Consider the following 13,163-nt stretch of genomic DNA (forward strand, 5'->3'; position numbering starts at 1 on the left):
GAACGAATTAAAACCGTCAACAGTTTGACTGTACTTCACAGTAATGAAATATATATATATCATTTTATTTGTACAAAAACGCCTGCATTAAATACATTAGTTTAAAAACTTTATATATTTTAAATTCAGTTTTACCGAGAAACTTCGTCACGTTCCCGTGAAAACGTCTTTCAGGCCAGCAACTTTCATCAGTCAAGCTCATCGAAAAATATTCTACTAAATAAGTTATCAGAATTATATTGATATCTAAGAAATTTAAAAACACATCTGAGACTCCAGTTTCACTATTGCTGCAAGGAGAGTGTATCGGAGTTATTATGGTGATTGGGAAAACATTATAATACAGTCACTTAAAACGTCTACGGTAGCTACCTCTGTTTGTTTCACCTTGAATAAATCTAACTGGAACAGGTACAGTTATTTACAGTAATCGTTATCTGACGACAGTCTCATGTAAATTATTGACTTTGTTTTAATAACCTAAAAAAGAACAATGTAACTTATTTATCAGTAAAGCTTTTCGTGCTGTATTACGAACTTACGGCGCGAAATTTAACTTCGAGTTCACCCATGTTTTAGGCTTTGGTACTTTCCATTAGTGATTTTTTTTTTACCGATAAACAGGCGAGAAATGTGGCTTGCATGATAGGCATAATTACTGGTGCAGTTCACATGAACATATCTGTGGTATTATAGTTAGGAAAGATAGCTGAAAACACGTAAATAAGCATAGGTTGTAACACGTCCAGTCACATAGTCAAGTAAGCTAATCACAACGCACAAATACAAAAATGATACCAAAATACATTAAATCCCAGAAGATGTAATGAAACACTCTCGCACTCACAAAAATAAAGTGTCACATCGCATACATATAGGTTACGCACTGCACACACAACACTTAAATTGTCATTTCTTCAGTCACAGAATACAGTAGTCACTTTGTAGTGAAAAAGTCTTTAATCGTCAGTTGTTTTTTTGTTTTGTCGTGCCTTAACACGGTACAGTGCCCTCTGAATATTTAAAACGTTCTGTAGTTCGCTGCTGTCTGTGTCATACGCAGTAATATAGTCGCGAATTTTGTCAAAGGCGGCTAATGCTTCTGCAAACGTTGGCAGGGGTTCAATTTCGTCTTCGTCTTCCCCCTCGCTCGCGATCTCATGCACGGCGCTTGCACTGGCTGTGGCAGTAGCATCATCACACAGCTGTTCTATGCTCTTTACACCACAAGTGGCGAGCTCACTATCGACTGTAGCGTACGTCTCGAAGTTAACATCTTTCGGCGCGAGCTTCTCCCAGTCCTCTCTGAAAAGTTGTTCTTCGCTGCCGGTGTTGGTGTCGTTCGTGTCTCTGCTTTCGCCAAAGCCACATTTATGAAAACAATTTTGAATGGTGGAGGGCAAAACGTGGAACCATGCTGACACAACAAAGTGGATTGCCTGTAGAATACTGAACTTCGTCTTCACTTCTTTCCCGGCGTCCAACATACACACAGCCCTTTCCACAGGCTGCTTGCGGTAGCACCCTTTAAAGCACTTTATCACCCCCGCATCCAGAGGCTGAAGGACACTGGTACAGTTCGGGGGATAGAAAATAACTTTCACATTTCGTAAGAAAGAAAGTTCCTGCGGGTGGGCGGCACAGTTATCTACAAACAAAACTATTTTTCTCGCTTGAGCACCCATAGAAGCATCCAGTCCGTGAAGAAAATCCAAAAAAATGTCTGTGGTCATCCAAGCTTTACCGTTCGCGCAGTATCGCACGGGTAACTTCTTCACGTTCTTAAAGCATCTCGGTTTCGCTGCTTTGCCTGTAACGATAGGGATACGTTTGTCTGACCCGTCACTGTTACAGCACAACAAAACAGTTATGCGGTCCTTTGCATTTTTGCCTCCATGACAAGATTCTCCTTTAAGAGCCAGCGTGCGATCCGGTAAACAGTTGAAAAATAGGCCGGTTTCATCCGCGTTATAGATGTTCTTCGGTTCGTATCCTTCAAGCAGCTCTGGGGGATTTTTCCCCCAATCTTCCACAGCCGAACCGTCAACTGCAGCACTCTCGCCGGCGAGCTTTTTATACACCAGCCCGTGACGCTCCTTAAACCGGGAAATCCATCCATTCGAAGCAGAAAAATTGTTGATACCCATTCTTGCAGCGATGCTTCGAGCTTTTACGCGCAAAATGTTACCATCCACAGGAATTCTCGACGCCCGAGCTTGCTGATACCAAGAAAAGAGAACTGCTTCCATTTTAGAATATCTCGATTCCTTCCCCGTTTTTCTATTCTTTGTGGAGGATCCACATTTTTTTACTTGTTCACGTATCTCTTGTTCTTTCCCTATTGTATTCAGTGTTGAAGCAGGTAAGCCTAAACGTTTCGCGATGTCAACTTTTTTTTCTGTTGGATTTCTTTCAACTTCCTCTATCATCTGAAGTTTTTCTTTAAGGGTTTTCACATGCTTTACAGGTTGCGCCATTTCAATACTGTACTGTGTAAGCAAACCGAAACTCGACTGCGTAAATTGTTGGTTTTCACCAGCTAGTAACACAGCCAACTGTAGGAAACATTCAACAGAAAGCTCTTAACAAAGCGCAAGTTGGTGGAGGCCTTCATTGTTAGCCTGGTACAGAATGTTCCGTAAGTATGATCGCGCAAGATATCCGACGAAATTAAAATACGCTAGACCCGCAAATTCGATTCGTGCCGTCCATTCTCGAAATCTTGAAAAACGCTTGATCGAGGATTTAGCGTTGATGGGACTGAAATTTCTGGACGGTTGATGCGGGAAATCGTTTCTTTGAGGAACGGATAACGCGGGATTTTTAATACAGGTTTTAAATGGGATGCTCGCGGGACCACGTAATTTGAACGAATATTACGGGAAAACGTAGTTTCGGGGAACGGATAATCGAGGTTTCACTGTAATTTGGTCATATCTCCCACATCCCGAGCGTCAAAATGGACTGATGTTACTGTCGAAGAAATGTATTTATTTTTAGCAATAAGTATGCTAATGGGTCATGTAAACATACATAGCTTAGAAGAATATTGGTTTGTGCCTAGCCCCATGCTTTGAGGAATATCATACAAAAATCTTTTAAGCGGGTAAATTGTGTGATGTTGTTTTTCATTTCATTTATCTGTATTTTATCCATTTTTGTGAATATAAAGTCCAATGAGTGTGTTTTGCTATTTATAGAGGGATTTATTTATGTGACTGTCTAAACCTAAATTGTGGGGTGTGTGAGCGTTTTAGAAAACCTGACATTGAAAGGGTTAATTATCTCACCATCTACAGGGATATTGTTCGCTCGAACATGCCGAAACCACTCGATCAATTCCACTTCCAAATCAATGTGTGTAGCTCCTCGAATGCGCATTCGCTTTGCTGTATTTACACACTGCATTTCCTGAGCTTCTACGCTCTAATGATTTTTTAAAAACGTTGAAAGCGTGGACACTAATTCCAAGGTCTTATTTGCCATCTTGCAATGCAAAATAGGAACACACGTGCCCGAAACTAAAATACCGTAACAATAAAACACAGTATAAATATAGTATTATAACTTCGATGTATAAAACTGCACTCTAAAACTTAAAGTGAGTAACTGCAAGAATACAAAAGAACTACCATATTTACATATTACACCCCTTTTTTTCTCACTTTTACAGCCAAAAAAAGTAAATTAGGGTCCATTATCTGATAACCTCAATTTTGTGCAATGAAGGCCTGACTTCCAGGCTCTAAAGAGCTATAAATTGCACATGTAAACATTCTACACCATTCTTTAACAAACTAATGAGTGTATTTGATTTATACTGGCTAATTTTGATGGAAGACAGTATTTCTAAATGTAAAACGACAAATGGAGAACATAACTTTTAGGCCTAGGCCTATATATAAAGTAAATATAGTCAGTTTTAAATACTTTTATCACGTAATTCATTACATCTCATTAATTCCTCTAAGGTTGACGTCGGGAAGGGCATACTGTCGTAAAAACTCGCCATGAAGATTCGTCTCGCTTCATACTTGATCCTGTAGAGAAAAGGGATAAGGGCATCATATTATAATTATTGTTCAATATTGATACAAAATAGTGTAATAGCCAGTCATTTGTCTCTGTGAGTTGATCAGTAAGCCTACCTCACTGTAAACCTGAGTAAAGCTGAACACTACTTTCGTATCAATTATCATCTTACGCCGCCAACTTCCCTGCTACCGGCGTGGGTCGTCTTCACTGCCATCTTGTCAGCCATAGCAGCAGTAGCTCTGCACTCGAGAGCATTTGAGGTCCCATCTGTTTGAACCCTTTAAAAATAGTTTCGTTCCCGATTATGGAGTCCAAACAGTGTGAAACTATTCCAAAATAGTTTCTGGAGATGGTCTCATATATTCCAAGGTGGTGTATGTGTAGCAGAAGCCACTCCTTTTGAATAAAGTAGTGTAGAATGCGTGCTAAACCCCCAGCTGATAACTAGATTTTTACGAGTTATACTTGCGAATGTAATACGTAGTGCGACTGGAAGCATTCTTTTGATAACTGTGGTTGTTGAAAGCCAGACCCTTATTTTGAAGTATATTTCATGCTTGTTCTCAACATTTATCACATCAGGATTTACTTGAACAGCTGTAAACGAAATAAAGGAACCGGCATTGTTTAGGTTAGGTATGCTACCACCCAGGTTGTGCCAGAATTTCCACGATGGAAAGAATAAAAATAAATAACAGGAAAGTTTGCCTCATTTACTGATATTTACAGGTGTGGCAGTAATGAATTTTATCTTCATGATGTTTAATTTTGTACGTTCGTTGTCTCCAAGTTTTATCAACGCATACCCTAGTATGGTTTGTTTGGCGTTCCCGAAAATGGTTGAAAGTAAGCAGGAACAAAATGGTTTTGAAGGAGAGGATTGCCAGCTGGGAAATGTACCGCCTTGCTATGCAGTGCACACGGAAGCAAGAGACTTCCTTCCCCCGTCATAGGAAAGTTCAAAAAGCCATAATGTTTTAAGGGCGTAGGTCACTTTCCGTGCAAGTACAAGGCATCTAAAAATGCAAACAGTACAGTAAACAAAACGATAAAGCATTTGCCCAGGGGAGCCAGCATTATTTGTCCTCTTCTTTGAATCGTGTTTTTTGTCTTTTGTTGCGTGAGGTTATGTTTGCCATTGTTTTATCCAAGTGCATTATTTGAATATTGTAAATGCACCTTGTTCGATACATTTCTGGGTTACGTTCACAAAATTTATGACTCAGAGTAGAGTATTGCGGAGTAACTATTCTCCGGACCACTTTTGAGCAGACTAGAGCGGAAGTGAGTGTATAGACCAGGGGATGGCGCGGGCGACGGGCAGCGCCTACGGTGTTGTCACACGGTAGGTAAGGAGGGCGCGCTACTCAGCATATGTTTTGGCAATGTTGCCGTCAATGAGGAGCTGCCATACTGACTTACCTACTCAGTGGATGTCTTGAATCACGGCCGACTTGATGCGTCGCTCTAGCTACGCAGCGAGGGATCCAATCGGCTGTGATTGAATACATGGGTGCAGTTCCAATCGCAGTCTGTTTAGAACAGCAGTGAGATAATTTTATCACAAAAACTGTGTGTGTGTGTGTGTGTGTGTGTGTGTGTGCGCGCGCATTGTGTGCTAATTCATAATTCTTGTAGTCTCTTGTACGTTTGTAGGTTTCTTCTTACTCGTTACTGGATATTATTGTGCAATGGATCCGAACAAAAATTCACCAGACTGTTATCAGTTCAAGAAGAAACGCAAGATTTTTACGTCCGGCGAGAGAAATATGATTGTCTGTTTATAAGCATTTCCGAGCGAATAAAGAACTGTAAAGGACGTTATAAAACACGTTTGTGCTCATTTTGTGGATATAGTGCCATGGTGTATTTTTTTTAAAATTATATTTTGTTTCTGTACCTGAGGACCATATATCATATCAAGTCACATTTCTTATTTTATAAGAGAGCAACAAAATCTTGGCATCAAGGAGCTAGGGACATACGATCATGTAGTCTAACCCTGCTTTCTCGTCGTGTGGTAAAAGTATTATTATTTTGTTTCACCCTCTTTGGGATACGTTGAATCAATCATATCTTCATCTTTTGTTCTCTTCTTAGTGCCCAGTATTTCTTCATTCTTTCTAATCTTTGTTTTCTGTCGTCTTCAGAGGTAATTGATGGCTTTTGATGCAGATTTGTTTTGGAACCTTATATTTTTGTCCTTTGTTATTACTTTAGCTGTTTGATCGAATAGTGAAATTTCTGTAATTCTTAATTCTACTATGTCTTTTTCAGTTTCTTTAAACCAGTTCGATTTTGTTTAGCGGTTACGGAAGAAGTCAAAGATTTGTTTGGTTAATCTATTAGAGTTCATTCTGAGGAGATGATGACTGTAAAAGAATTACCCTCCCTTTTTTTACATAGTATCTGAGAGTTTTTCAATTTTCTTTTGTTCTTGATGTATTATCTTATTATTTTTGTTATTATCGTTATTATGATGATAATGACTTATGTTTTACATGACGTGGCTCAGGTTATGAAGCCTGCGTTCGTACCAGACCATATTCTACACTGTACATCTACATCATCGTAAAGTTAATTCTGCATCAAATTATAATTTAAAACAATGGCTACGCAAATTGATACACGAAAAACATTTTGGCAGCTACTATAATAGGAGGTTAAATTATGTTCTATCTTAAATCTTTCTATCATCTGTAACACATCTAAATTCATTTTTTCTAGGTATGTCTGTAATAATTTACAGCTGGAAGGGAATTCCACTAACTGAAAATCTGTGGAGTGTTACATGTCAGTTATAACAAATATTTTGGGTAAACAGTACGTTACCACACCACTGAGCGAGAAGTCAGCGTTCTATATTCCACGGTTCTTTCTCACTCGCCCACTTCCCCTCACCAGCTGTCTTCCTAGCTGGCCCGATCTCTACTTTGACTTCATTTGCAGCCCTCCGTACTTCTTGTATACTAATCAAATAAGTTATAAGGATTCTGGAAATGTTTGTTTAAATGATAAATCTTCATTATTATCAGCATAATTGCATCAATTACATCGGAATTTAAATGTTTAGCTTGAATATAATGCAGTGTCGTACGTGAGTGGTGTTGGGAATAGCATGGAATCACATGACAGCACTCGTCGATTCCTCATGACGTCACAAACCCGCATGGGACTCCACAGCAACGAGTGGTAGGTCTGGTGTTACATGATTATGAACAAGCAGTATAACACTAGAAGTTTGTAATATTCAGTTATGTATTGTTTGTGAAAGTAACACTAAAATCAATTTTGCAATGAATGTTTACCTGTCTGATATTGCTGTTAATGCCCTCTGTGGATCAGTGGTAGAATATCGACCACTGGATCCCAAGATTCGAACCTAGCAGAGGTATTTGGATTTTTGAAGGGCGGAAGAAAGCCCATTCGATACTTTGTCGTGCGATGTCAGCATGTAAAAGATCTCTGGTGACACATTTGGTGTTTACCCAACAAAATTCACTAAAACTCAGCCTTAGATGCCCAATGGAGATTTGGTTTACTCTGCTATCTAGTAGGCCTAGAATAAAACGGAACGTCGAAATTGACGAGCAGGCAGCCAGATGGCATCAAATTAAAATGCTAGCACATGGTAGCTGAGGCTATACGATTATTATTATTATTATTATTATTATTATTATTATTATTATTATTATTAATGCCCTGAGGGGAATAAATTTAAATTTTATCATGTTCATTTTTTACGTAGTATTCCCCACCTGGCTACCGATTCTTGCCGCACAGTTGAAGAAAATATCTGGGGAGAACACTGCCTATTTCAATACCAAGTTTCAAGAAATTCTGTCAACCCATTTACCATTCAAGCAGTCAAAGATTAAATGTAATGTTCTTTTGTATACTTAATCTGAGATAAACGAATTGTGAGCCAAAGATTTGAAGCTTACAGATATACCTTTTTTTTTTTTTTAGATTAGTGAGGCTTTCTGCTGCAATTCTTGCCATGTGCTGAAAGTTATCCATAATTCTAATTTTCAAATGGGGTGGTAAGATTCAGTGAATTGTTTCATGTATCATTCTGTTGAATATTTGAATTAAATATGTGTTTTGTGTAGAAATTATGTTCCATCTACTGAATTCACAAGAACTGATGTAGAATGTTCATGGCGCAGATAATATCTCAAGCGTAAGCGCATGTCTCGCATGAATTGACGTCTAAAAAGTGGATGTGTTGGAGTTTGCTACAGTTATGTCTGAAATGGTTCAAATCCGTGTTTAACGGTCAGTAAGAGGCTTTAGGTGATATAAATTTGCTGTCAAAATAGCAAAATATTACCCTTGTAAGCATAGCTTTACTCAATTATCTCTATCATTTATTTACATGTTGAAGTTCAAGATAAGTATATTTACTTTTTGAAAATTTCTGCTCTAATATTTGTGTTGTTCCTATATTGGTGTCTATATGTACTGATATATTAATTTGCAGGTCTTCATCAAGTCTGTGTTTTCTCTGGTGATGAAGCATTCCAAGTTTTTCAGCATGGGCAACATAACTTAAAAATGGCACCTACTAATGTGAATAGTGTATCCAGCAGATCTCATTCAATATTTACCATCAAGTTACTTAAGCATCTAAATACAGAAAATGCCACATTTGCCACTGTAACCACGTAAGTACCAGTAATACACTTTATCAATAAAATTCATCATATACGGTATTCTTAGTAAAGTACACTGTGTGCAGAATTGTGTGAATTACATTTGCTCAAATATCCCACCTGGTGACCATGACCATTAAGGCTCTTCATGATTCTTTTTTCAAAATCTTGAGAAAACAACCAGTTTTCTTATTAGACGTAAACAGAGGTAGTTTGAACAAAATTAATATTTTAAAATAAACAATATTTTATATATACACTAAAAATGCTTTCCTAATGTTGAAATGAAATAACTGTAACTTCTAAGCTAAGCAAAATTTGTTTGGCAAATGTATTATTTACATTCCATACTTCATTCTTCGCATTATCACTAATTTTTTTGGAGTCCAGATTGAAATCAATCAACAAAATATTGTTACTGTCAACTTCATCTGAAGTCTAAAATAAACAGCACAGGAGTAAGCACACATTGATTGCCTACACTCTGTAGATACAAAGATGGAACCTCTGAATAACACCAATACACACCTACAATATAACTCTGAAACTGACCCAATATTTTTTAAATGTTTCATGTTGTTTTCCACACGTACAAAACTTATTTACGAATATGTTTCGCAATGCACACACCCTGTCATCTTTCTTGCTATTTGGTACACACAGCTCTTCAGCCGCTCCTATGAGGGTTAAAGGTTTATAATAATAATAATCGTAATAATAAAGTAACTTATAGTGCACTCTTCTCAGTTTTATTGTTTTTTGTTTGTTTATGGTTTCTCCTTTCCAAGTGGATAATTATTTTGAGTGTTGTTTTCAGTTTCGAGTTATACAGCCGTCGCCTTTGTAAATAATGAGTGTTTCTCGTAAGCATATGGCAGGTTTTGAATTGTAGGCAGAACTCTACAAGAACACTGACCACTTGTTAGATAATTTATCACATTTCTGGAAAGGAGATACTGTAAATAAGGAAACGAACGAACGATAATATTGAAAAGAGTGCCTTATGTTACTTGCCGCCACGTTGATTTATGTTGGAACGGCAACAGCAGACTGCACAGCTTGGGATAAGTTTAGTTCGAGGTGGCACTAGATGTGCTGCACTGTACTTGTTGGTGTTTATTTCGTGCTTTGACTCTCATACTCAAACTTTAATCTAACAGTCCCAAAAGATCTTTGAGACACTTAATATAGTGTCATTATTATTGATTTAAGCCCACTATGGAGCGCTGATGACTAGTTCTTCCTCGATGCTCTTCTTTGTTCCCAATATCTCTTGAGCCCTGCTGATAATTTCTCCTTTCTCTCCTGTGAAAGGGGCTTCCGTCTTCTAGGAACTCTAGGTGGTGGGGTCCAAAACTGTACCATAGCACAAAATTTGGAACGATCTTCTATATCAATGTCTGAAATCCCAGCCGAATCCAAGTCCTTCTGTGCTTCATTAAGCCACAAGCTTCCAGTCTTGTAGCTTTTAACCAAAGAGAAGATCATCTTGGTAAGCCTGTTGCTGTCCATTTGTTGTAGGTGTCCGCAGAACCGGGCGAGTTGGCCGTGCGCGTACAGGCGCGCGGCTGTGAGCTCGCATCCGAGAGATAGTAGGTTCGAATCCCACTATCGGCAGCCCTGAAAATGGTTTTCCGTGGTTTCCCATTTTCACACCAGGCAAATGCTGGGGCTGTACCTTAATTAAGGCCACGGCCGCTTCCTTCCAACTCCTAGACCTTTCCTATCCCATCGTCGCCATAAGACCTATCTGTGTCGGTGCGACGTAAAGCCCCTAGCAAAAAAAAAAAAGGTGTCCGCAGAACATAAGCCTCCTACGTCGCATGCTGGTATTGGCTGATTCTAACTGTCGATACAGCTCAGAGTTCGATTTAAGTCTGTAGGTTCCATCTGGGAGCAATCTCGGTCCATGAATTTTCGTGAGTATACGTCTTTCGGCTTTCTCTAGATCATCCATGGTGCCTTTTTTGTTCATCAGGCGGGTCACTGAGGCGTACAAAAACTGCGGTCTGACAACAGTTTTGTAATGACAGATCTTAGCATTTTTCGAAATGCACCTCTTATTATAATGGTTGTGGGATAGTTGGTACGCTGCATTGAGTTTGTTACACCTTTCTAGGATGGATGTACCGTCTCTACCATTGGGGTGGACCCATTCACCAAGATAGCGGAAGCGATTGACCCTCCCAATCGTTCCATGTATGGTCGTCAAAGGGGGGTTTCCGGGATGCCGAGTCTCAAAGTACTTAGTTTTGTCGTACGATGTGTGTAATCCTGCCTTCACCGCTATCTCGTGCAGGGCTTTGATAGCAATGACAGCATCCTTAGATTTGTTGGTTAGGATTGCAATGTCATCTGCGAATGCTAGGCACCTGATCTCAATCTTTCAGGTCCCGGCTCCAATGGCAATGGTTTGATTTCTAGATTCCTCATTGTACATTCCCAGTTCTTGATGACTTTATCAAGCACTAGATTAAACAGAATGGGTGAGAGGCTATCACCCTGTCGTACTCCAGTTTTTATCTTGAAAGATAGTTCTCCCCTGAACTGCACCTTAGATGTTGTATCTGTAAGAGTCTGTTGGATGAGGGTGCGTGTGTTGTAATCAACACCTTGTTCTTGCAATCGGGAAAGAGTGTGGCGGTCGATGGAATAATAAGCTTTTTTCAAGTCGACGAAAACCACAGCGATGTTCATACTCCTTAATTGTTTTAGTTTGAGAATGGTTTTTAGGTTGAAGATCTGTTCGGTACAGGACCGTCCCCGCCGAAATCCTCCTTGATATTCACCAATTGTTCGATCACATTGGCTTTCTACATTGTCCAGTAAAATCCTTGACAGCACTTCGTATGCTACTGACAGCAGAGATATCCCTTGGTAGTTGTTGACATCACTGTGGTCACCTTTTTTTTGTAAAGGGTGTATGATAGCTGATTTCCAGTCATCAGGGATCCTGCCAGTCTCCCAGCAGTCGATCAAGATCTGGTTTATGGCCTCTGTGATCGTATTTCCACCTGCTTTAAGAGCTTCCGCAATGATGCCACCTTCCCCGGGTGCCTTGCAGTTCTTAAGATGTCCGATGGCATTAGCAACTTGCTGCATTGTTGGTGGGTTAGATGGGAGGTGTACCTCTGGAGGATCTTCAACAGGTAATCTTTCTGTGGGCTCTTCGCAATTGAGCAGCTGCTCAAAGTAGTTTGCCAAAAGTTCCACGTTCCGGCGGTTACAGGTGACCAACTCCCCATCTGTATTCTTAAAGTGAAGACATTCTGGTTTATAACCTGAGAGTTCCTCTTTGAAGGCCTGATAAAAGTTTCTGGTGTTGTACATTTTGAATTCTTCTCCTAACTTCTTCCAGTCTTGACCGATCGTAAGATCTTTTCACACGTCTGATGGTCTTCCTCGACAGTTTCCGCATCATTCTGAAATTTTCCCAGTCTTCCTTTCGTTTAGTCGAGTACCACTTCGTCCACGCTGCGGCGCGCTCATCAACTGCAAGATCACGTTCAGCATTCCACCATCTATGTCGTCTCTTCCTTCGAGGTTGTCCGAGGTTATTGGTCGTTTTGCATATGGTGGACTTCAGTTGGTTCCAGTCTTTCATATCTTTTTGCAAGATGTCAGTTGCAAAACGTTCTTTATTCTCCGACAGGAATTGGAGATCAATCTTTGGTGGAACTGTGGTAGAAGGTATCTTTCGTTTGGGCAGTAATCTGGTCTTTATTTGTGTGAAGAAATGGTCAGAATCAACATTCCAACCTTTACGAACTCTGACATTCATGATCTCTTTCCTGCATTTTACACTGATTGCAACATGATTGATTTGAAATGATCCTATAGCTGCGTTCGCTGATTGCCAGGTGGTCTGGTATTTTGCCTTTCTGGGGAAAACTGTGGACATGATCTTCAACTGATATAATCTACACAGTTCAATTAAGCGCTTGCCGTTGGTGTTTGTTCGTCTATGTGCTGTGTAGGGCCCCAGTATATCTTGGTACTGTCGTTCTTTTCCCAGTTGAACGTTGAAGTCACCTACGAGTATTTTGACATGGTGACCGGGGATCTTACCGATCTCGTCTTCTAGCATCTGCCAGAAACTTTGGACCTTTTCAGGGTTCTTCTTATTGTCATCATTAACTGGAGCATGTGCATTTACAATAGAGTATCCCTTGTTGCCACATCTTAGAGATAACACGGAGATGCATTCGCTAGCTGATGTAAATCCGATGACAGAATCCATTGTATCACGTCGTACTAAGAAAGCTGTACCAAAAACGCTGGAGCCATGTATGTTCTTAGACTCTGGTTTCCCCTTGATTACTGTATAACTTTCTGACTGAAAAGCCACATCATCAGTATATCGGGTTTCTTGGACTGCTGTTATTGCAATTTTGCGCTTATGCAGGATGTCGGTCAATTGCTTAAGTTTTCCGGTCTTACAGAGGGTTTGAATATTGATGGTTCCAAAGTGTG

The 13,163-nt window shown here is 39.6% G+C and overlaps 1 protein-coding gene across 1 annotated transcript in view; it reads left to right on the forward strand.

Moving 5' to 3' along the window:
• LOC136866805 (kinesin-like protein KIF20A) overlaps positions 1–13,163 on the forward strand; it is a 430,278-nt gene that overhangs the window by 81,288 nt on the left and 335,827 nt on the right. Inside the window, exon 8 of the mRNA XM_068226714.1 lies at positions 8,519–8,702. Within this exon, the coding sequence (XP_068082815.1) occupies positions 8,519–8,702 (184 nt within the window). The remainder of the gene's footprint in view (positions 1–8,518; positions 8,703–13,163) is intronic.

Source organism: Anabrus simplex, chromosome 3 (genome assembly GCF_040414725.1).
Source record: "Anabrus simplex isolate iqAnaSimp1 chromosome 3, ASM4041472v1, whole genome shotgun sequence".
Classification (NCBI taxonomy): domain Eukaryota; kingdom Metazoa; phylum Arthropoda; class Insecta; order Orthoptera; family Tettigoniidae; genus Anabrus; species Anabrus simplex.